Source organism: Chenopodium album, chromosome 22 (assembly GCF_948465745.1).
Source record: "Chenopodium album chromosome 22, dcCheAlbu1.1, whole genome shotgun sequence".
Classification (NCBI taxonomy): domain Eukaryota; kingdom Viridiplantae; phylum Streptophyta; class Magnoliopsida; order Caryophyllales; family Amaranthaceae; genus Chenopodium; species Chenopodium album.
The window spans coordinates 2573786-2597128 of NC_137855.1; the positions used below are offsets into that span (position 1 = coordinate 2573786).

Consider the following 23343-nt stretch of genomic DNA (forward strand, 5'->3'; position numbering starts at 1 on the left):
TATAAAATAATTATCCGCACAGCAACACAGAGAACAAATTTTTGTTTCACTATTGCAAAGAAGGGAAACACATTTTTGGCACACCAAGCACACGTGAAAATAGCACAAAAAACTGTGTCTTCAAAATAGCCCGCAAAGAAACCAAGGTTTAAATGAACACTATAATAAAATCCAGGAAAAATGCTGCTGTATTTAAACAAGCAATTTCTAATTCAACGATTACTATCAACATCCATTATATGAGCACCAAAATAAAGATCTCAAGTTTTATAACGAGAGTGGCTGCTTATTCCGTAAGCATTGAGGCAAAATTCACTTAAAATTGAAGGCGATGATCAGTCAAAGGGTTTGATAAACAATTAACCATCTGAGTATTGTCAAAGCCTGGCATTTACAGAAGTTCCTCAATAACTAAAACTTCTTTGACTTTCCATTAAATCCTTCCAAACCCAGCTGCTGCACAATTCCACCGCAGACCAGGTGTTTACTTCTTAGGTGCCTCTGGTGTCATATCCCCAAGATTGAGCAGAAGATCATCTGAACTCAACATCACCTTGTTTGATGAATTAGAGATTATATGGGCAATTTCCCTGGCAGCTTCGATTCTCCTCAAAGTAATGAAAGCTGGGTTGTTGGCAATAGCTTGACCAATAAGTTGAGCACTCTTGGCTTCTCCCTGTCAACCAAAAACAAGATATGTAGACACATTAACACCAACCAAAAACCAGGAGAACCTAATTTAAAAAATACACATTCAACAAGAAAGACGTTAAATGCTACTCCTATGCATCTACTGAATTAGGCTAGCTGAGATCAAATCGGACGAGTCAAGTTGCTGTTGGACAAAAAGGAACTACAAAATTAAATAAGGAAAACACACTCAACAGTCAACACATTTGACATGTTGAGCGGTGTATTTTAGAAATATCAAATGACACTCCAGAGTCCAGACACAAAATAGTGAACACTGTCAAATAAATGCACACAAGGAACAATTTAATTTTTAGACAGTTTTGCAATTTGTAAACAAATATAGCTCTTACCTGTGCTCTGATAATAGCACTTTTCTTGTCTTGCTCAGCCTTTTCCACAATGAACTTGGCTCTTTCAGCTTCTTGTGCAGCTACCTGCTTTGCTTCAATTGCAGCAGTGAACTCTCTACCGAAATTAAGAGTGGTAATAGACACATCATCCAATGCAATGTTGAAGTTTGCAGCTCTTTCCGTCAATATTTTTCGAATTTCCCTACTAACAGCCTGAAAGATGATTTGAAAAAATAACTTAAATCTGCATAGCTTATTAATATTCCTTACAATTTAGTTGTGAACATATGTGATAGTTTTAAAGCCATTCATTAATCAATGCTTAGCTGCATACTCCCTTAGTCCCCTTTTGTTTGCACCATGGGCCCACTTTATGTGAGAGCTTTTTGGGTCAAATGGTGCAAACAATAAGGGACAGAGAAGGTATAATATAACAAAATCCATGAAGCACTGAAATTATTTTATACAAATGTATATTTATCAACTCGAGCAAATAGGAAATAACGAATTACCTCACGTTGAGTAAGTAGCTGACTTGCGTTGTATTGGGCAACCACAGATTTCAGGGTCTCATGGACTATGGATGGCAAGACTCTTTCACTGTAATTTTCACCAAGTGTACGGTAAATTGTCGGCAAAGTTTCTGGTAAAGGGCGAGTAAGAACTCGAAGACCGATCTTGACCTGAAAACCACAATTACGTAATTCAGCTAACATACGATCAATAAGGGTCAAATATAACTATCTAATACAGGGGGGATAGAATTCAGAACCCATGCAGAGCCCGGTGTGAAAACTAATTAGCATATGCGTAACTACAAACTACGCAAAATTAAAGCTATTTTTCGCGCTTCATATCATGTCAAAACTATAAGTCGAAAGCACAATTCAATTTTTTTTCTATCTGCTTATATGTTTCAACTAGAACAGTGTAGGAGGCCCAAAAGATGATGAGAAAAGTAAAAGAAGGTTTGCTATAGCTTTAAACAGGTTCCTTGCGGCAAAAAGATTATTCTCTTGCAAGATAGAAATCCTCTTTCTAGCTCATGAAGATGTGATAGAAGTAGACTATTGACATCTAAAAAATGAGTGTGGGAAGAAACTTGGTTTACTCTTGCGATGCAAGCAATTAGGAAGAGCATTATCCTTTACACCAAACGACTTGACACAGAATCAAATACCCCTCAATTTTTTTTTTCATGTTTCTCAAGGCAGGCCCTACTTAGAGGAGAGTCCATATATTAAGATCAATCACAAAGGAGTATAGCAATTACACATTATAATGGATGGAAAGTGGACATCTATAGCCAAGAAATGCACACATACATGCCCACACATATCCATACAGAGAAATGGACAACAATAAGATATTATAAAGCAATAGTCCATGCATGTACATTATAGACATACCATATGTAGTTCCATACACATACACCACTAAATAAAGCATCAACTTACCATTTGAAGATCGCGACTTCCAGATGTACTTTCTACCAGGTGAGGTCGTGCACGAACATCATAAATGATTGGTCTTTCGAGCCATGGAATCATGAGATGTGTTCCTTCAGGGTAAACCTATGGAAAATAAAAAGTTGAAATTTTTTTTTTAAAAAAAAAAAAAAAAAAAAGAATTCCTAACCAAGGCAAAATTGGCCATTCAAAATTCTTCACTTCACATGTCTGAGTGACTGAGTCTTACGCTTAGTTGAAATCAAATTTATACATCTAACTTCTTTGAGCAACAAATAAAAAACATCTATCAAATTTTTAACAAATACACAAATCTGGATTTTTTTTTTTTATTAACTTATTATATATATATATATATATATATATATATATATATATATATATATATATATATAAAATCAAGAAAGACCCTAAAATATATTAGCAATATTATTTACCATTGCACACTATTAGATCATGTACATGAAATGGAATTGCTTCCCATGTCACTCACAAAGATATTAACTATACATATATTGTACCAAGAAAAATTCAAGTCATAACCCTTTTTTTTCTCAAGATGTCATGCAATATTGCAAAACATAACAAAATACTTTGTAAGTAGTATAATTATAATATGTTGAAATCTATTCTGAAAAGATATTTGGCCCACAATTCACATAAATAAGAGATGTGCCCTGATACAATCAACTGAAAAAAATAAGACTATGGAATATGTGTCTACAATGGAAATGGTACAATTAGTATAAAATAGCAAGTAAATCTGGAATATAAGAAAATACAATTAAAGCAATGCTGTATTCAATAGAATATTGACCTTGTTCTTGATACCAGAGATGCGATTGAAGACAATAGCACGATGACCACCTTCAACATTGTACATACTATGAGTGATTCCATAGAGTCCAAGGCCAACAGCACCGACAACTCCGACCTTAATTAGAGCAGACGCTGCACCGCCACCGCCAGGCATCTTGGGAACCTTAACATTTTGGAAATTCATGTTTCAACCTGAAAATATTTACAACCCAAGCCCCAAACAATTATTAGAGATCATTTTTCAAAAAAGCTTCAAACTATCCCAAATAATGATTCTTTGTTGCATCAATAACACTCTGTCTAAGCAGTAAAGTAGCTGACCCTAAACACAAATCCCGAGCACCAAATTACACAGAATAGGGCCATTTCATACCTTGACATAAACAAGCACAAACCCATTTATCATATCGTATGAATCAAAGCAATAGGATCAAAGTTACCATCTTTCAAATATATTAATAGCTAAATCTGCAGAAACCAAGTAACCTCAAACTTATAGAACATCAAATTCCTTTGTTGCATCGGTAACAATTTGTACAAGCAATTCTCCTATGTATTAGAAAACACAAACCCAACAAATAAATACTTAAATGAATAAAAATTCCATTTTTATAGTTCAGTCCTAACAGTAAAGGTATTGTATAAACAAAAGCCTGCAACACATTAAAAATTAGCTACAACCCAAGAAAATTTAGCAGCAAAAACCCCAGTAAAATTAGCTACAACCCCAGAAAAATTAGATACAAAAACCCCAGAAAGACTAAACATTTCAGACCTAAATCGATTAATCAAGCATAATTGTGAGCAAAATTGGAAAATTGAAATCGAGAATTGACAAATTGAGAGTTGAAATCAGAACATAATGATATGAAAAAAGAGAGAGAAAGGGGAAGAGAGGAATTACTTGGATGGCGCCTGCGATTGAGTGAGAGAGAAAAGAGAGATGTGGGCGAGTGGGTAGCCTGTAATCGAGGTTTAGGGTTTTACAAGGCTGGTTCGTAATGTAATGTTAATGACCTTATGTACCTACTCGCTTCTATTTTTGATTTTTCTTATTTACTTTTCTTTTCCAACAAGATACACTCCACAATGCAATATTTGTATGATTGTAAACCACCACCACAACAACAACAAAAGGCAAAAAACAAAAAACAAAAAAACAAAAAAAAAAAAACCAATTTTGTTAAAATATTTTAAGTAGGGTGATGATAAAAAAATAATGCTCCAATCTTGGTTAAAGAATACAGATAATGATAATCACAATAATAATATCGTAGAAAAAATTGAAGATTTTTATGTGGTCTAAGGGCCTGTTTTACATTTACTGAACTGAGCTGAACTGAACTGATTGAAGCTGAACTGAACTGAATTAAATAAAGCTTAAATGAATATTTTATGAGAGAAGGAAATTAGGAGCTGAACTGAACTGAACTGATTGGAGCTAAACTGAATTGAACTAAATAAAGCTTAAATGAATATTTTATGAGAGAAGGAAATTAGGAGGTGAGCTGAACTGAATTGAACTGAATTGATTGGAAATGAGCTGAAATTAAGTTGAAGTGAACAGGCCCTAAGGGATGATATAAAGAATAAGATGCTGCGGATCTCCTCGTACTCATACCCACTTTGAATTTTTTATAACTTTTACCCATGGTAGGTGTACATCCAATATCCACACCCGTTAATCCATTCCCACATGTTCATATATCATCTATCTACTACCCACTTACATCCCAATCGAAACTATTTAGTTTTCAATAAATAAAAACGCGTAAATCGTTGTGAATACAAAGTAAGGATTAGACAAATGGATGGATATGAAGAGTATCAGTGGGTAGATGTAGGGTGTATTAGTCGGATATAAGGCGTACATAATTTCAAATGTATCACATACCCACCACCTATAGCGAGTATGACTTTTGATATCTATATGTGTCTCACTAACCATCAAAGTCATGCTCACACCCAGCTACAATCCCTAAGAGGTACACCTATTGTTGGAGTTTAATTGGTACTCTGTAGTCTGTACTCATAATGTCGAAAATGTTCTAAATTGCCTAATCAAAGAGGGTACAATTACAATTGATATGTAAATTGAGCTTGTATAATCCATACTTCATATATAAACTCTTTGAACTCATAATCCATCATATAAAGTGAGTAGTATTGACATATGAAATCAAATAATTACCAACTAAAAATCAGACTAGATTAGTACAAAATGTGCTATGATGGAATCAATGCAAAGATAGCAAAACTAAGTAAAATGAACATCTACTGATCTACTTGCTGATAACGTGGACCCTTCCAATGCTCACAATTCGTACAACATGAACCAACTACAATTTTATTGCAAAAAATTTCATGTCTTGAGACTCTTGACTTGATGAAAGAGAAATGGCGTTGCTCAACGCTTCTATGTTCAATCCCAAAACCCGCCAAATTCTGTTTCACCATCATCTTCATCAAATTAAACCCTTAAATTCTGTTCAATTTCATCAATTTCCCAATACCCATTTGTCTAATCACCTCAGAAATCCCAGCTTAAGATGTTTTTATCAAAAACAAAGCCAATCCACCCAAAAATCACTCAAAAAGGAAGAAGGAGAATTGGGAAAAGAATTTGAAAAAAATGAATTTGAGAGGTTGTTCTCAAATCTTAATCAAGCCACTTTGAAGCATGAACCTGGTTAGAATTCTAGCTTATTTTTTTGTTTTGCTTGTAATTATAATTAAATTCTTATTTTTGAACTTTGATTGTGTTCTTGATCAAACATCATTTCTTTCTTAAATTGTGTTGACAGGTAGCCTTAGCAGTTCAATCTTCCTTGTGGCAGGAACTACGGTATGCCCACCTCCTAATTTAGCTTAGTGCATACAATTTGAGTGTTTTCAGTGTATATTATTGATTTCTGGATTGAATTATATGTGCCCACCTAGTAGTTGAGGGATTAATGCAAGTGAAAGCGGCTATGTTATGGCCTAGAAGAAATATCCGGTGTTACGTGTTCTGAGTTATGACTGTGGTCAAGTGTGTGTGTGTGGTTGGGGGGAGGGGGTCTGACTGAGTTATCAGGTGTCAAATTTTAGCTTTTAAAGAAGCATTTGACTACATTGTGCTTTTACATGCTCAATTTTTTCTCATTATGGTGTATGCTTCAACTATAACATGGACTTGATATGATTAGTAGTTTACTCATTTTCACCGAGGTTGCCTGACTGTTATAACTTTACAGATAGGTGCAGGGATTTTAGCAATTCCTGCTGTGACACAAGAATCAGGGTTTCTTGCCTCTGCAGTGGCGTGCATTGGTTGTTGGGTATATATGGTAGGGATTTGCAGTGAACTCGTTCATTTGATTGTCATGGCTGAATAGTGATCATATACTGATGCACAGGTGGAGTGGTGGATGATCTTAACAGTAATTTTGAACATATGCAGGTTGCAACTGGCTTGCTAATTGCTGAAGTTAATGTAAATACAATGTGCGAGTTGGGTTCTGGGGGTGTCTCTTTGGTAAGTCATGCCCTATTATTATTATCTTCAGACTTCAGGATTGTTAATATTTTGAATGGACAAGAAAATACAGCTCCCCTTACTCGTTTGAGAAACTCAACTTAGGCCATGAATTAGTTCAACCATAAAATTTGCAAGTTTCATTTCACTCCCTCTTGTAATTATGCAACACTTTCGTGTCTTATTCTTTTTGGAGCTTGAGCTTGGATTTTGTATAGAGCATCTGCATCTGGATCAGTAAAAGGAATGTTTAATTTTGTGGTTTTAAGGAATGTCATGCATCATTTGTTCATGACACCAACTATCAAGTATCACTATCATACTTTGAACATCTTTAATCAGTATATGACCTATATGTCGCTTTATCCTTCCCCCAAAATTGTGAACAATACTTCTTTGCTCATATGCAATGATTGATGGTGTAATTTTTAAACTGCGGGCTTTCAGCAACTTTTTTTTTTTTTTAAGAAACGAATGTTGCCTGTGTCTTTCTTAAGCAGACATATTATTGATTGGAAATTGTTTTCAGGTGTCAATGGCAAAGAGAACAGTAGGTTCAGTGGGAGTTCAAGTCACTTGGTAAGACAATTTGTTTTGATTTATGATTATGTACATAATAAACTTCTAATGTCTCCTATTTCTGAAGCTTTTAGAAGAAAATAATAAGTTCTACTTTTGTCTAGGATCTTAACTTTTGACTTGTTTAAACTATTTTACAAGGATTATTACCCCTTGTAAATCCTTGAACCTTTAAGTAAGACTGATTTCTGTTACTTAAACTTCAGAATGCACATCTCATTTGTCTTAAAAATTTGGATGAGTGATGCCGTGATATAAGCGGAGCCTTCACAAAGATAGTGGTTCAGCTTAGCTCTAGTAAATAAGGGTAGGTCGTAGAAGTCTATCCTCATTACATTGCTATGCATTGATCACTAGACAATTAAAGCTAAGCAAAAGAGTGACTGTTAAACAACCCGATATGCTCAAGCCTCATACTATTAGAGCTTATTTGTTCGGGTGTCTGGCATAGGAAAAAAAAAGGGCTTATTGGAGAAGATCTGAAGATGTATATGAAAAAGGAACACATTAGTGTGAGATAGACTTCCATGTGCCCGAGCAATTGATTTCAGTTGTATATCCTGCATGACATTTTTAATTGAGTTGCATTAGCTTGTCTTGAAAATTCCCAAAATATTCTAACTAAATATTGCAGCAAACATTTCTTCTTTTACTTTTTGTGCATTATGGAACAAGAATTTCAATTTATTACCTGATGCTATTCTGCTTAATGAATCTATTGAGGATTGCTGTTTGTATATTAACTATCGACTGTGTTTCCTTGTACTGCAGCTGGTCATACATTTTTATACACTACGCTCTCCTTGTTGCTTACACGGCACGGTCATCAGATATATTGACAAATTACCTTGGTATTCCACTGTATGAGCTATGCTTCTAGCAATCTCCTCTCCTTTACCTTTGGTAAAGCATCAGTGCATTTATTGTTGGTATTAGTTATTTTCTGAGTGCTCATAGGCAATTGAAATAACAGTGATGTTATCATCCTTGCATGTGAATATTTTTATCTTCTAGTTTGCATTGGGTTTATCCAAAGTATACATAAATGATTTAGCCCTGTGTTCCCATGTCCTATAATAAGGTTTGATGTGTCAGGTAAGCTTGGGTGGTGTGTTTATCTGTAGGCATATTCTGGTTAAGAAACGACTCTCATGGGTAGAGTTTACAGCTTGACTTTAAGGCATCTATATGCAAGTCTCTCCGCTTGTAGTTGATGATGTATTTGAGCCTTCTGTAATTCTTGACTTGGTCTGGACTTATTGCGCATCACTGTATCTTTGTTTTATAATTACCTTTTGAACTGAATTAGCCACTGTAGCTATGCTATTGGTTAATGGTTGCAGACTTGGCCAGTCTGCCAGAGGTTCAGCATAGCCTAGCATCAAGCTGAGTAGCTGACATTTTGAGTTTTATTTGGCAAACCTTCAGTTTTTTCTGGCTGCATTACACTTGTGTTCTTGATAAGAACATTGCTTGCTGATTGCTACCACCTTCATTTCATCTTTCACCACTGCTGGTTACATTAGTAGTTTACAACTTGCAAGTGTCAATGAGCAATACAGTGGGCCCTGTTATGAAATTGGTGCAAGTTGTAACACAATCAAAACATATATATTTAATGCAGTGGATCTAGTATACAGATTTTGATGAATATAATTGTTATGATAGATGGGAAAGTGCGGCATTGTTTTCACTGGCTTTTGGAGGATTATGTTACTTTGGAAGGTATGTGTAAGCCTTTTGCTCAGATTTACTGCATACTGTTCAATATTATTGTGATAGGGCATACTCTTTTTTTTACTCTCTCTGCATCTCTTTGGAAGGTATGTGTAAGATAAAATTTGTTTTTGCTTTTATCTTGCAGCCAGCGTATCATTGGTGCTGTTAATGGACTGTTAGTGTTGGGGATCATTATTGCATTTACAGCTTTAGTGGTGAGACTTCCTCTTTATGAGCTGAATGACCCTTCTGCCTTCTCCCATTGCCCCTCTTCTTTCTGTATCTATTCTAGTTTTTTCTTTTTTATATGGGATGTGCTAGAGCTGCTTCATTTTGGCCATGTTTATATTAGGCGGAACCATGATTTTTTGTGCTAAAGACAGCTTTTCACTTCACTTTTTAATTAGAATATGATTTCCTATCTCCAGGTCGTTGCTAGTGCAGACCTACATCTTGATGCTCTTTTGAAGGCCAATTTTGAAGCTGTGCCTTCAAGTATACCTGTCATAGCACTTGCGTATGTCTATCACGTAAGTAAGCTAGTCCCTATGTCCCTTAAAAGTGTGTCTCGTTCTTTTTTTCTTGTCTAACTTTACCAATCAACCATTAATTATTTTCAATACATATGTAATTAAAATAATATTTATTGAAGGTAAATCTGGATACAAGTCTCACAATTTGTTTAGCTCATTAATTTTGTTTATGAAGCACATCTTTCTTTGGTTTGTTCAGAACGTGGTGCCTGTCGTTTGCACAAACTTGGAGGGTGACCTGTCAAAAGTAAGGTGAATCTTTGATTAGCATTCTTATCATTGCTGCATTTCATTATCTTAGGACAATTTGTGAAGTACAATTATATGCATTGTGGTGCTATCTAGACCAAATGCTAGAGTCAATATAGACAAAGAAATGGTTAAACTCTGTAGTATTTCCTCCATCCATAATTAGCTGTGTTATGCTGTTCCAACCATTCATAATCCCGGGGACTTTCTTTTTACAGAAAGACCCTTTATAATAGATGGACTGCCTGTCCTCTCTTCATCATTGGCACATTAAGAAATGTTATCGTAAAGGTTATTGCACCAATTGATAGTATGTTTTAACATATTGTTGATCAAATACAGGTAATGATCATGAATTTGACTGTTTAATCCTCTTGCATGGTACTGAAGTGAACATACTTTGTCAAGCTTACATAGCATAAATATATACTCCAGCTTGCAATATGATTTTATGCCAACTAAAGCTCTTGTTTCTGGTATATTCTGAGAATAAACTAAACCTGTTCTCTTGCAGGACAGCAGTTGTCGTAGGAACCGCTATTCCCCTGCTTCTATTTCTTGTTTGGAATGGAGTAATTCTTGGTACATTCACTAATCTAGATTCAGATGTCGGGAAGATTCTTGACCCATTACAAGAACTTAGATCAAGCAAAGGAGTTGTTGGGGTAATTGTACTTTAGTTTTCTTGATAGTTTTGGTGCTGTTGACTCTGAGGAGACAGATTGACCAATTCTACAAATTGCTTCTGTTTTTTTGGAATTTTTGCAATGCAGCCAATAGTAGATACATTTTCAATTTTTGCTATTGGAACATCATACATTGGATTTGTTCTGGGACTTGCCGACTTCTTAGCTGACTGTAAGCACTTCTCCTTTTCCTGCTCTAGAATTGTTTATGATACTTGCATTGTTGATATGGCTTTATTATATAATTCACATTGACTGACGATTTTTATTTCACAAATGAGAATTTTTGTGAAAAGTTATGATGATTTTAAGAAACTTGTAATTATATTGGTCTTGGCTTCATTTTCTCTAGCACACATACAATATTGAGGTTTGTTTTGAAAAACAGTTCTTTTTTTGTAGAAGGAAGTGCAAATGTTAGAAATTTATGTTCCAATAGGGTGAAATATAAAAAAGTTGGTATCTTATGCATCTTTTGGTTGTTACCTAATTGAAGACTGAGCTTTCCCAACCGTTCTTGCAGTGCTGAAACTCCCAGCCGGACAAAGCAAACCACTTCCATATTTGATTACTTTGTTCCCACCGTTGGTGCTTGCCCTGTTAGATCCCGAAATTTTTTTCAAGGCTTTGGATTTTGCTGGAACATACGGTGGTAAGCATATGCCTTGCGTCTTTCAGTTGTCCAATTATGTAAATTGTAGTATATTTACTCCTTCCATCTCTAGATAATAGGCCACATTTGTGTAAGGGAGCATTTTTAACAAACGAATTATCAGTACCATATCCATCCACTATCCAAAGTTTTATGATTGACTTCCCATTGTTGCCTTTGGAGTTTAGTCAAGGGTGTCATTGAAGGTAATATGGGAGAAGTCTAATAGAAGAGGGATACGTTTCTATTATATTACAAAGTATATTTGAATTTTTTGCTTATATTTTTAGGACGGTCTTGAATAGCGGCTTATTATCTAGGGATGAACGGTGTATATGTCTAGTTGTTAACAAAATCTGTAAGCTTGCAGTATTGGTGCTTTTCGGAATTCTTCCTGCAGCGATGTCTTGGTCAGACAGATACTTGACTTCGCCAGAGCTCCCAAAGGTGCCCCAGCAGGTTCCCGGAGGAAAGGTTACACTTTCCCTAGTGATAGGTGCCGCTGCATGGGTCATTTCATCAGAAATACTAAAGACTTTCAATCTCTCTTAAGAATTTTGTGACATGCTCCAATAAAAGAAGGCAAGAACAGAAATTGAAAAAGAACACAGCTTTGAGATTTAGGCTAGAATAACAAGAAGCTGTTTGAAGTAGAGCTTTTGAGAGCAAGCAATCCTTGGATGATTAGAACTCTGCTCGTCCGTCAGTAAAAACTGCATATACTAAACCTTCATTAGGATGTACATGTAATTAATGATCATATTGATCAAGCTTAATACAAGTATTTCGCAATGATGTTTAGCTCCTTGAGCCTGTTATTATGCACATTGTTTCATTTCAATGTCATGGTGGATATTTGACGTATACTAAAGAAAGATTTGAGGTTTATATTATCATTAATTTAGCTTAAAACCGTAATATTTAATCAATTCCCCTTCATGTGTTTAATTTGAAATGAAAATGAAAGAAGATGAAAAACAAAAAATTACTGTAAACAATCGCCAACAATATTCTTTGACATTATACCCCGTATATTCCTCATAATACAACGGTAAATAGAATCTGTTACAATTATTAATCTGGAGGAATCCATGGATATATTTTACATTGTTAAATTCAAAAAGGCATAACCTTCATAAAATCTTTTTCTTAGTGAAGATAAATCCAGATTTAAGTCAAGAAAAGTAACGAATTGAGATTTTTTTCTTTTTTTTTTTCTTTTTTTTTTTTTTTTCCTAAAAGGTAAATTAAGATAACTTGCTATCAATGTAGTTCCTAATCCATAAAATTTTCAAAAATCTCATCTTATCTTATGTTATCAACCTACAGCTAGCAAACAATCAAGATATTCATTATCATGATTTCACCAGCTAATCAATATTTGCAAGGTGAAAAAATAAAAACTAATGTCGAAAGAAAATAAATTACGTTTTATTTTAAATACATCAAGGTAAAGTCTTCTCTCAAGACTGAACCCTACACATTAAAATCGACTTGGATGCACATACTACCCCCCTGCGCTAAGGAGATATGAAAAGAGCAGCATAAGAAATGCTGAGGGGACTCAGAGTACTAACAGTCCATAAAAAATACTGCTCGGTCGCTTTGTAGCCAGTCGCATGCAACACTAACAATAACTAGAAGCACATGGAAAGCATGCCCTACTTCAGGGTAGATTTTGTACATGGACATCTCTTTAAGTTTGTAGCCAAACATACACAGCCGTCTCAGTCACCAAAAAGTCCCTCTCAATGATGAACTGGAGTAAAGCTGTATGTAAACTTTAGGGTAGATTTTGTACATGAACGTCTCAGTCACCGGAATAATTCCTCTACCAAAAAGCTAACCTATGGCTTTCAATGGTTCCCACTGCTAACTTGACATACTCCATACGGCGAGTTTTATTCCCATGCCCTTCCCTCCAATGAGCGTCAACTCAATAAAATAGTCTCATGTTCTAGAATTGATTCTCAGACTGATCCTAAAAGGGATGGGATTCATATGCTAATACTTTGTACATTACTAGGATAGAATATTCATACGAGTACCAGCTAAAGCCTAAAGGCGGCTGTCAAAACCACCACAATAACAGCCCAAAATAACGTATACAACAACAGTGAATATGATCGAGATGAGCTTTCATAAAACTCCCACAATGAAACCACCCCGATACCTCAAAATAACGAGGCTCCGGTATGTAGAGTTTTCTCAAAAAACCCCAGCTAAGTACTCATTAGAAAACATAGAAGGACAAGGGACACTGAGAGAAAATACTCTCTAACAGAAACAGATGGCACCAGCAAAAGAAACTTGATAATACATATGAACATATCTACACGAGGCATTACCCCCAGAAATTGAAAATATTTATAGAAAAAAAAAAGGCAGAAACCTGTAAAATTCTTGGAACCAGGACCAAAACATCGTCATTGTCTGAGGCAACTTTGTTCCATTTCAACATATTTACGAAATTTCAGTTAAAATAGCCAAATTGATACCCAAGGCATGCAAGCAAAGACAGCAAGTAATTCAAGCAATGCTGATTACACACATACATAACCTAGTAATCAAAAGGCCAGCCACTGTAATTCATCTCATGATTCTCATGAGTTGTTGGAGGTGGTGGCGGTGGGGGTGGGGAGGGATTGCTTGCGCTAGTTGGAACATACTCACGGGTGCTGCTACTGTTTGATGAACGAAAAGGCCACAGGAAAGAGAATGGATTCCTCCTGCTTGTATTCTGGTCACTACTTCCTCTCTCTCTTGAGTTGTTACTGGAACTTCTTCTGCTCACACTACTAGTGCTTTGTCTGGCACTTGAAGTACTCGACCCTAACTCATGGCGACAAACAGGGCATGAGTTATGCTGGACCAACCATGGGACAATGCAATCAGAATGGTACATGTGATTACAAGGCATTTGCCTAGCTTCAGTGCCCAACTCAAATTGATCTTTACAAACAGGGCAATGTGAATCAGTCTGGATATGTGCCCGAGTGATCTTGACTATGGGCATTGCATCAATTGCTGTTCGAGGGGCTGGTGGTGGCCCCTGCCTGTCAACCATTAGCTGCTCGATCAACTCTTGAAGGCCAGGCCCCACAAACAGATCACCATTATTTCCCCGGCTCAATCCAATTCCCGGGTTTCCATTGAAGAACATCTCAAACCCACCACTTCTAGGCATTGGCATCCTTCCAGGCATTTGCCCTTGGAAAATCAACCAAGGGCTACGATCAGCATCTAAACCATATCTCCTCCTTTGCCCCATAAATGCATCCAAAGCTTCAATTAATCCTAACCTATGCTCGGGATTATTCCGGATCATCAGAGAGTCTAAAGCTTCCATTATTCCATGTAATTGATCAGGACCATCTCTCATTCCATATGGGTTAGTAGTAGCCGTAGTATTATATCCACCAGGACCAGGACCACCACCTAACTCCTCTAACTCTTGCACAAACCCTCCATCACAATAAGGGCAAATCGTGCCTCGGCTTCGAGGGCGAATTGGCTGCCTGCATTGATAACACCAGTGTGTATTTCCACCACTCGACATCGTAAAATCAATCCCTCGCTTTTCACTTCTTTCCCCTTGATCAAAATCTCTCCCCTCAAATATCCCCCAAATCTACTAACTTCAACACCCAAGAATCACCCTGCATCAGAATTGGTAACTCTAATGTTCAATCATACTTTTCAAACAAATTCATCACAACAAATTGCAAATTTTAACAGGAAGATAAAATATTCACACTTCAATTACAAATGTTACACCAAGGTCACCAAACAAAATCCCATATACCCAATTCAATTAACAAAAAATCACTTCATCTTAAAACCAAATTCACCAATTCAATCATCCATAAAATCCCAAATCAAGAGTAAGATCTGAAATTGACCAAAATTACAAAATGAAAAGCAGATTCAAAGAACAAAATCAATCTAATCATGCAAAACAACAAATGCTCAAAACACAAAACCCAAATCAAATTAACTTAATTAAACAACAAGATGCTGACAAAAACATCAAGTTTAAAATTAAAGAACACAACTTTACATAAAACCCATTAATAATAACCAAAAATAAATCACTCCCAGATGAAAAAAATCAAAACCCATCAAATAAAAAATAAATTATGAAGGGAGAGAAAGAGTGATTTACCAGAGACAACCATGGAAACTGAAGTGACGAGAGGAGAGAGAAAGAGTGTTTGTTTGAAAAATGTGTGTTTTTTTTAGAGAGAGAAAGTGAATTTTAGAGAGAGAAAGAGAGGAATAAGAAATTCTAGAATCTGATAAGAGCCATTGGAAATTAATTTTGAGAGATGATTGATGGGGTTGGTTGGGTGAAAACGCTAAAATGCGCTAGGGGTGCGCAATACGCATACCTTTAGAAAACGCTAATAATGATGTCAGCGGTTTTGGAATGTGGAAATTATCGTGCCTTTGCCTTGTCTCATGGGTTAACTTTGTTTTTTCCACATACTTTTATTTTTGTTCATAAATATTGACCTAAATGACTTTGTATAATTATAACGGAGAAATTATTATTATTATTTTTTTTTTTTTGATGATTGTTAACACTTATTATTTTTTTTTCTTAAAAACAAATACCAAAAAATTTACATTTATAGCTATTGAATTTACAAATACAATCTTCACTTATGATATTTGCAACGTTTAGACACCAATAACAAAGGTTAACTTGTTAATTTGATTGTTTTTTTAGATGAAATAAATTTTTTTTTTTTTTTTTCTTTTAATTAATTAATTTATTTATTTATTAATAAGGCTTATCCATCTATAGTAGATAGGGTGGATGAAACAATTTTAAGAGATAAGGAAGTATTAATTTATACAAAGTATGATCATATAATACGACAATATTAATAAATAATGGGGGGGGGGGGGAATTATGTGTAATCAATAATCTTATAACAAACTAAGTTTAGCTTAATTTAACAATGATATTGGACATTTTTGTCATACATTTATAATTTTCATAGTTATGTAGGCGTTGAATCATAATCTAAGTTATCGTTATAACTCACTTGCAATAATCTTCCACCTAAATTAAGCTTAGCTGGAATAAACAATATTAGAAACTTTTATCATACATTTATAATTTCATACACATGTACACATCGAAACTTAATCTTATAACCGTCATGACTTACTTAATAGTCAATACCGTGCATAGCACTTAATTTTCTTTTATGATTAGATATTATTATAACACGTAACAACAATCAACTAGTACTTGTAATATTCTACAACGCATTATTAATAAGAAAATCAATTTAAACTTGTCATTGATATTAATGAACCTCGTATATTGTTAGTTATTGGCTTATAAAACTAGATTTGAAAAGGTCAAAAGACGAGGTCTTTTTCAGTGTGCATTTTTTAGAGACTTACAACTACTTATTCACCCTTTGCATCATCACAAATTCACAATAGAGAAAAGAATTCCGTAGTCATGTTACTTTCACAAATGATAGCTTGGAAAATCATGAAAAACACCGAATTTAGGTTCACCAACCCCCAAACGTAGGAGAAGAACAAAATACTCCGTAAATACTTGCACTGGACTTGGAACAAGCTTAATGACTGATATAGTCCACAGATTGGAAGCAAATCGGTACCCAGAATACTAACAAAGAATCCGATTTGATTAAAACTGTTATCGTTAAAATAAATCTCGGAGTTTTACAGCCCCACTCATCCATCGAACCATACACACCACCTATAAGACAATGCAATGAAAACAAAATCTTTAGAGAAAAACTAAAGCATCCCAGATTAAGAACTACTAAAACCCGGAATAGAGCTATACTATGTAGTCCTCTTAAATCTTGTTGAAGGCAACAATATCACAGCTCTGGATGTATTCGTTTCTTGGCTCGGCCGTGAGGTAGTCTTCGATGAGGTTGTCGACGGACACAAGGTCGTCAACAATGGTCATCATGATTGTCATCTTCTTAATACCGTAACCAACTGGGACCAATTTGGCTGCAGGAAAAATAGTGGGACATTTAGCTCAACATATAATAATGCAAAGTTGAAATTTGTAAAAGGTGAGATTGGAAATAGATAGGATCATACATGCTCCCCATGTGAGACCTTCCATCTGGACACTGCGAACAGCCTCTTCAAGCTTCTGCATGTCGGTTTCATCATCCCATGGCTTCACATCAAGAAGAATGGAAGATTTTCCACCTAATTACAAAGGTAGAATAGTCAGAGGCAAAAAAGTTTCATGGGCTATAGAGCTGTTTCACGTGAAATGAATTCACCAAGAGTTATAAAGGGCCGGTCATACAATACCCAAACGAGTGCACATCCATATGAAGAATTATTATCTCAGATTACACAAAGCACATATTAGTATATTACAATGAAAATATTTCCCCATCTCCAAAGGAAAAGAAGACTATAGTTCTTCCGCTATAGGATAAAAAATCGCTGGAGAAGGGTATTACTTTGGCGATGGTTCATGCATAAGACCCATTATCCAGGTGTAACGCTCGAAATTCAACGCTTGACAGAAAATGGCAGAATGCACATAGTACTCTCTTCCACAATATGATTCATTTGAAATTGAGATCACAGTTCTTTCAAATTATAAATATTACTATCTAAGATAACACCAAGCACATACAACAGTAAAATAAACAATCTCCCCATCTCCAAAGTAAAAGAGGACTATAGTACTTCCGCTATAGCTATAATCTCTGGAGAAGGGTATTACTTTGGCGCTGGTTCATGCATAAGACCCATTTATCCAGGTGTAACGCTCGAAATTCAACGCTTGCACTCAATGATATAAAACATATAGTCTCTCTCTTCTGCAATTAGATTCAATTGATATCCGATCACAGATTAAAAGATTGATGAATCAACCTCTATGTTATGAAGCATTATCTAAGACTATTTCCACGTATATATGACACTATGACAGTAAATTGAACAATTTACCCAACTCCAAAGGGAAAGACTATAGTTCTTCCACTATAGGATAAAAGTCTCTGGAGAAGGATATTACTTTAGCGTTAGTTCATGCATAACACCCATTATCCAGGTGTAACGCTCGAAAATTTAACGCTGACAGAATGCACACAAGTTGTCTCTTCAGCAATTCCACTCAACCGACATAGAGAGATCACATAACTTTCAGAACAAAAACTTTGACTAGTGCACCCCAAGCAAAGCAAAGAAAACTAAGAAAATTTAGGCACAATTCAAAAGACAAATCTTACTTTCTTTCTTCTTTCCAGAAGCCTTCTTAGCTGCCTCTCTCTCTTCTGCAGCCTTCTTCTCTTCCTCGGTCTCATCACCAAAGAGATCCATATCATCGTCATCATCTTCAGCAGTTACTTCCTGCAATTTTACAAAACAAAAATTGCATAAGAGAACCATAATACTATCAAACAGTGACAGAAGGAGAAGAAATATCATAGCCTCATAGGCCATATTTAAAAAAAATATGTAAAAAAAAAATTTGACATTGAGATCGCAGCACTTTCAGATTATCTTATAAACAATACTCCGTATTCATTCAAGCCATTTTTTAAACTTTCTTTTAGTACATATACAATTACTACAAAACCATATGATCAACCTCATTCAAATTGCTCATTGTTATCATTTGAATTATATAAATCATACAGCTTCTTAAATTAGTGACTGATTGAATATCACTTGATTTTGATGAGTAAACAGTAAATTAAGCAAAGTTATTTCTTTTTATCAATATCATTAGCAAGTGTAATCAGTACCATTTCTTACCTTAGTGCATCACAAGTTACAACCATCTCTGTATCAAAAGACAACTAAAGAAGCGCAAATAAATTTAAGAACAAACCTTTTTTTCCTCAGCAGGAGCAGATGCAGCTGGAGCTCCCTGGGAAGAAAATCTCACACCGGCAGCTTGGCCAGGGAAACTGTCATTGTAAATGAAAAAAAAAATAAAAAATGATCAGATGTTGAACCACTCTTGAGAGCTCCAAAAGAACAAAAATAATCTTGGAGAACAGACAAAATAAAATTATCTATAACCGCAAAAGGATGGGCAAGCAGGGTAAAACTCATTAAATTTTGGATCTACCCGTATTACCTCAATGACTGAAATGTAAAACTCAAATTAGTGATGGATACTTATGGGATAATAACACAATTCAATTTATGTGATCTCAAATCATACATGTCCTATAATCAAGGAGAAAGAGACCGCCAAACGAAATAAGAATTCTAATGTTCTTAATATTGACAATGAACCCCAATGAAAAGACAACAAAACAAGCTCTAATTGTTGATTATAATAACTGAAGGACCATCTCCTATTCTCTTTAGCTCTTAATATCATTCAGTAGCAGCAATTCTAAGATATTTTTATCACCACACGTCCCAATGCACTTATCTCTTGAAAATAGTTGAAGTAATGCAGATGATGTTAAAGGATACTAGCATTTACGAAGTATGAATCTTAGGCCTAAACCGAACTTAAATGGCTGATGTTATACAACTTCCACACATCCAGGTAATATCATTATTATCATTATCAATAAGTGGTTGACAAATCCTAAAGCTAATAGCGAATTGGTAAGGTTGGAAAATGGTGAAAATCAGTCACAAACCTTGCGGCGAGCTGTTGGGAAACGCTCTCGTACCACTTGCTTGCATTTGGGAAAGAATCACTTGGCTTCTCCAATACGGCGGAGTACACCTTGATATCATCCTTGGTTAGCTCATCCCTTTACAATAGTGAAGTTTACAAACATTAGTGATTAGAATAGAAATTTCGAAAAAAAAAAAAACATGGGCAATACTCTTCCAATCCAAAATATAATTGGGATTCTCTATTTCAGTGAATTTTCATGCTTAAGGATCTAATTAAATTATATAATCAATTAACAATGTTATATTGCTAACATACAATGATATAATGTTGCATTGATTTATACAATTACATAAATTATGGATCCAATAAAATTAGCAAAAATCAACAAAAGCCAAAACGATTTAAAAAAGTTTGCAACTTTTAATCACAATATTATCAATAAATCAAAACTATAAACCCATTGAAATCTCTCTAAGGAAAACCCAATCCAGTTTGTAAACCACTTCAAATTTTTGAAAATCAGCACCCAAAAATCATATTGTATACAATCAACTCAACATTACCATAGAATTTTACACAAGCTCAATCATCAAAAGTTACATACAACTAAGTTAAAATCGAAGCGGCAAAGAAATCAATTGAAATCAATAAACATGCATATCAATCAGATTGTTACAAATTCAATACAATTCAGCTACAAAATCAATAACAATGCTACAAATCAACAAGAACTAATAATATAATAATCATAAAATTGGATCAAAATTTGAGCAAAACAAGGAAATTAAAATCTGGAAAAAAATTACCCAGAAACGTAGGATTTGCCAGAAAGGTGATCATCGAGGGATTTGAGACCAGTCTCGGTGTGCAAATCCTTGAAAACTGCCATTATTAAGGATGAAAATTGAGGAGAGAGAAGAACAGAGATGAGTGGGAGAGAGTTGAAGAAGAGAGTGAGGCGGAGAGAAAAGGAAGAAGAATTGATGGGTGAATTACTTTTTATATGCCAAAACCCTAGAGATTTGGGAAAACTCCGAATATTCCAACTTCGCATAAACCTCTTTCCTTTGTTAAACACTTAAACTTCCTCCACTTCTTTCCTTTTTTTTTTTTTTTTTTTTTTTTTATTTTTTCTTTTTTTACAAGTAAATATCTTACGCAAATACTTATACGAGTACTTTGGTTATGTACTTTATGTTCAGTTCAACTTGCTCCATGTCTTCATTCGCTTTTTCTAACTACATCGGTTTGACCACATTTGATTATAGGGAGGGAAGCTAAATGGAATAAAATAAATAATGTGTTCCTCTAATATTGTACGACTGTACGAGTAACAATTTTTTTTATTTTGTGATAGTTCACATATTTTCTTGCTATTGCTCTTCTCATGGCACGGGTTTTTGGACTTTAATGTGTAAGGGTCTGTTCACATTTACTGAACTGAACTGAACTGATTGGAGCTGAGCTGAACTGAACTGAAATTAAGTAAATATAAACATGTCCTAAGTCAATTTTTTGAAAGATTTATTTTTTTTTTTTTTAAAAAAAAAGGGAAGGAGGTTGTGGGTTAATAATTTGTTAGAAAGGAAGTGATACACTTTTAAAAAATATGAAAGGGGTAAGTAGAATAATTAGTTCCCTTCAACTATTAATAATTTGTCACTCAATTGAACTCAAAACGCTCTCAATCCGACCTTTTTTAACCAAGCATAATCGTTATAGGTTTGGGTTCATCAAGCCTCACTCTTTAGTCCTAACCTATAAAAACCAAACACTTCCAAGGATTTTCTTTTACATTTGCATAGCTAGAGCCCACCTCAAATATATGTTTTTTGTGGCTCACCCAACTTTAGCATGTCGCGAAGAAAAAAAATGCGATTTGCATAATAAAGGTAAGTCACAAGTCCTTACAACAAGGTTTACTGAATAGTTATTAGTTAATCTTATTTTCTTTTTGTTTTTTTCTACACAATGCAATGACTTGACTAAGGCACGCGACAAATGATGGCTTTGTAATGCTCATGTGATCTTAAGATGCATTGGATATTAGAAATGTTGGAATGACATGAAATGTTGGAGGGTGCTTGGTGAGGATCAGGCAAGCACTCAGCAAGGAACAAGAGCTAGACAGGAAGCCCTTATAAAGTGGATGGCACCTGATGTTGGTTGGCTTGCCCTGAATACTGATGGGGCAGCCAAGGGTTCACCTGGTCCAGCAGGTGGGGGGGGGGGGGGGGGGGGGGGGGGGGCTTGTGAGGGATGAATCTGGTAGAATGTTACATGCCTTTTCCCTGAAAATTGGAGTGTGTGATGCTTTCATAGCTGAGCTCAAAGCCATTGAGTACGGATTGGAACTGGCACTAAGAATGAAAGTGGAAAAATTACAAGTCCAGATTGATAGTCAGAGTGTTGTTGCTGCTCTAAGTAACCAGAATGTAAACCGAGGACAGGGATTTCACATAATTCAGAAGTGCAAGCAGCTAATAGAAGATGGCTCTTGGCAAGTGCAAATCATACATGTGTATCGAGAAGCTAATAGGGCGGCGGATTGGCTTGCTAATCATGGAGTCGTGCAGAACAACCAAATTGAGTTGATTCAATTCCCTCCTATCGAGTTAGGACGCATATTACATGAGGATAGTGTAGAGGTGGCTTTGCCACATTTAATTTCTGCTTAGTTTGTTTTATATTTGCTTTTCCCGGGGTTTGTTCCCCTCATTTGCACCAAAAAAAAAATATTAGTAGATTAATTGACTTGACTCACAAACTTCATTGGAATTTGGCGCTTGATCCTGTGATTTGTTTGTCATCGGTCAATTGGGCTTTAGTTTCAGAATTATTTGGGCTAATGTATGATAACCTCTTTTCTATTGGACCTATGACATCCATTACTTAGAAAATGGGCTTTGTATGTGCCTTTTGAGAGCTATTTTTTCTCTATAAAAAACTGCATATTTTAGACACATGAAGTATTACAATCACTTTTGTATATACCCGATTTTTAGTAATTTACTGTACATCGGGTGTCACTTTTGTCAAATTTAGTGTCACTTTTGTCAAATTTAGTGTCACTTTTGTCAAATTTATCAATAAAGCATAATATCTCTTATATATGTCAGAGTAACTTTTGTGCTTTTTAGTGTAACTTTTGCGCATTTTATTGTCATTTTATAACGGATGTTCAGTAATTTACTGAACATCCGTTTTATTTAAAAGTTTGTGGAAGTATTATGTGTTTATACTTTATACTAGTTTATGCTCCCGTGCAAATGCACGGAGTTACAAAAATTTGTATTTCAACAATTTTTTTGTATATTTTTTCTCTTTTTATAAAAAGTATGACAAAGTTCGATATTTTTTTCTAAAAAAAAATACTTCGTAGTAAATTTGGTTGTATATACCCGTATGATATGTATATTTCGTACAAATATATAATAAAATATATTTACGAGGG

At 35.0% G+C, this 23343-nt stretch overlaps 4 protein-coding genes across 5 annotated transcripts; 1 reads left to right on the top strand and 3 right to left on the bottom strand.

The window, feature by feature from the left end:
* Window positions 1-195: 195 nt before the first annotated feature.
* LOC145603748 (prohibitin-1, mitochondrial-like) lies at window positions 196-4377 on the bottom strand. Its single transcript, XM_081659725.1, has 6 exons — window positions 4236-4377; window positions 3330-3523; window positions 2501-2617; window positions 1556-1726; window positions 1044-1256; window positions 196-676 (listed from the first exon to the last, which is right to left on the bottom strand). Exons 2-6 carry the CDS (start codon window positions 3513-3515, stop codon window positions 485-487), a joined length of 879 nt encoding a protein of 292 aa, XP_081515851.1. The 5' UTR covers window positions 3516-3523; window positions 4236-4377; the 3' UTR covers window positions 196-484.
* A 1267-nt stretch (window positions 4378-5644) lies between these two features.
* On the top strand, window positions 5645-12164 carry LOC145604658 (uncharacterized). The gene is made up of 14 exons (XM_081660566.1): window positions 5645-6020; window positions 6136-6176; window positions 6568-6660; window positions 6774-6848; window positions 7378-7427; window positions 8199-8288; window positions 9096-9152; window positions 9292-9361; window positions 9575-9676; window positions 9879-9931; window positions 10443-10593; window positions 10702-10786; window positions 11138-11266; window positions 11637-12164. Exons 1-14 carry the CDS (start codon window positions 5729-5731, stop codon window positions 11816-11818), a joined length of 1470 nt encoding a protein of 489 aa, XP_081516692.1. The 5' UTR covers window positions 5645-5728; the 3' UTR covers window positions 11819-12164.
* Window positions 12165-13599: 1435 nt separating this feature from the next.
* On the bottom strand, window positions 13600-15589 carry LOC145605656 (putative E3 ubiquitin-protein ligase RHC1A). Its single transcript, XM_081661730.1, has 2 exons — window positions 15432-15589; window positions 13600-14925 (listed from the first exon to the last, which is right to left on the bottom strand). The coding sequence occupies exon 2, from the start codon at window positions 14823-14825 to the stop codon at window positions 13827-13829; it is 999 nt and encodes a 332-aa protein (XP_081517856.1). The 5' UTR covers window positions 14826-14925; window positions 15432-15589; the 3' UTR covers window positions 13600-13826.
* A 1322-nt stretch (window positions 15590-16911) lies between these two features.
* LOC145603680 (elongation factor 1-beta 2-like) lies at window positions 16912-20873 on the bottom strand. Of its 2 annotated transcripts, XM_081659628.1 has the most exons (7): window positions 20696-20873; window positions 19906-20022; window positions 19134-19212; window positions 18529-18649; window positions 17375-17488; window positions 17106-17281; window positions 16912-17015 (listed from the first exon to the last, which is right to left on the bottom strand). In XM_081659628.1, the coding sequence occupies exons 1-6, from the start codon at window positions 20776-20778 to the stop codon at window positions 17118-17120; spliced, it is 678 nt and encodes a 225-aa protein (XP_081515754.1). In that variant the 5' UTR covers window positions 20779-20873; the 3' UTR covers window positions 16912-17015; window positions 17106-17117. The 2 variants fall into 2 exon arrangements, with proteins under 2 accessions (XP_081515754.1, XP_081515753.1); XM_081659627.1 differs by having other exon boundaries at window positions 16912-17281.
* Window positions 20874-23343: the final 2470 nt, after the last annotated feature.

Bases quoted from the DNA above. Each gene is read 5' to 3' on its own strand.
- LOC145603748 (XM_081659725.1), bottom strand. From the start codon at position 3,515: ATGAATTTCCAAAATGTTAAGGTTCCCAAGATGCCTGGCGGTGGCGGT. The intron at 1,257-1,555 runs GTAATTCGTTAT...ATCATCTTTCAG, and splicing joins AGCTACTTACTCAACGTGAG to GCTGTTAGTAGGGAAATTCG. The intron at 677-1,043 runs GTAAGAGCTATA...TTTGGTTGACAG, and splicing joins GTGCTATTATCAGAGCACAG to GGAGAAGCCAAGAGTGCTCA.
- LOC145604658 (XM_081660566.1), top strand. From the start codon at position 5,729: ATGGCGTTGCTCAACGCTTCTATGTTCAATCCCAAAACCCGCCAAATT. The intron at 9,932-10,442 runs GTGAATCTTTGA...GTTCTCTTGCAG, and splicing joins GGTGACCTGTCAAAAGTAAG to GACAGCAGTTGTCGTAGGAA. The intron at 10,787-11,137 runs GTAAGCACTTCT...CCGTTCTTGCAG, and splicing joins TGCCGACTTCTTAGCTGACT to TGCTGAAACTCCCAGCCGGA.
- LOC145605656 (XM_081661730.1), bottom strand. From the start codon at position 14,825: ATGTCGAGTGGTGGAAATACACACTGGTGTTATCAATGCAGGCAGCCA.
- LOC145603680 (XM_081659628.1), bottom strand. From the start codon at position 20,778: ATGGCAGTTTTCAAGGATTTGCACACCGAGACTGGTCTCAAATCCCTC. The intron at 17,489-18,528 runs GTAAGATTTGTC...CTTTGTAATTAG, and splicing joins TTCTGGAAAGAAGAAAGAAA to GTGGAAAATCTTCCATTCTT. The intron at 17,282-17,374 runs GTATGATCCTAT...TTTTTCCTGCAG, and splicing joins AGGTCTCACATGGGGAGCAT to CCAAATTGGTCCCAGTTGGT.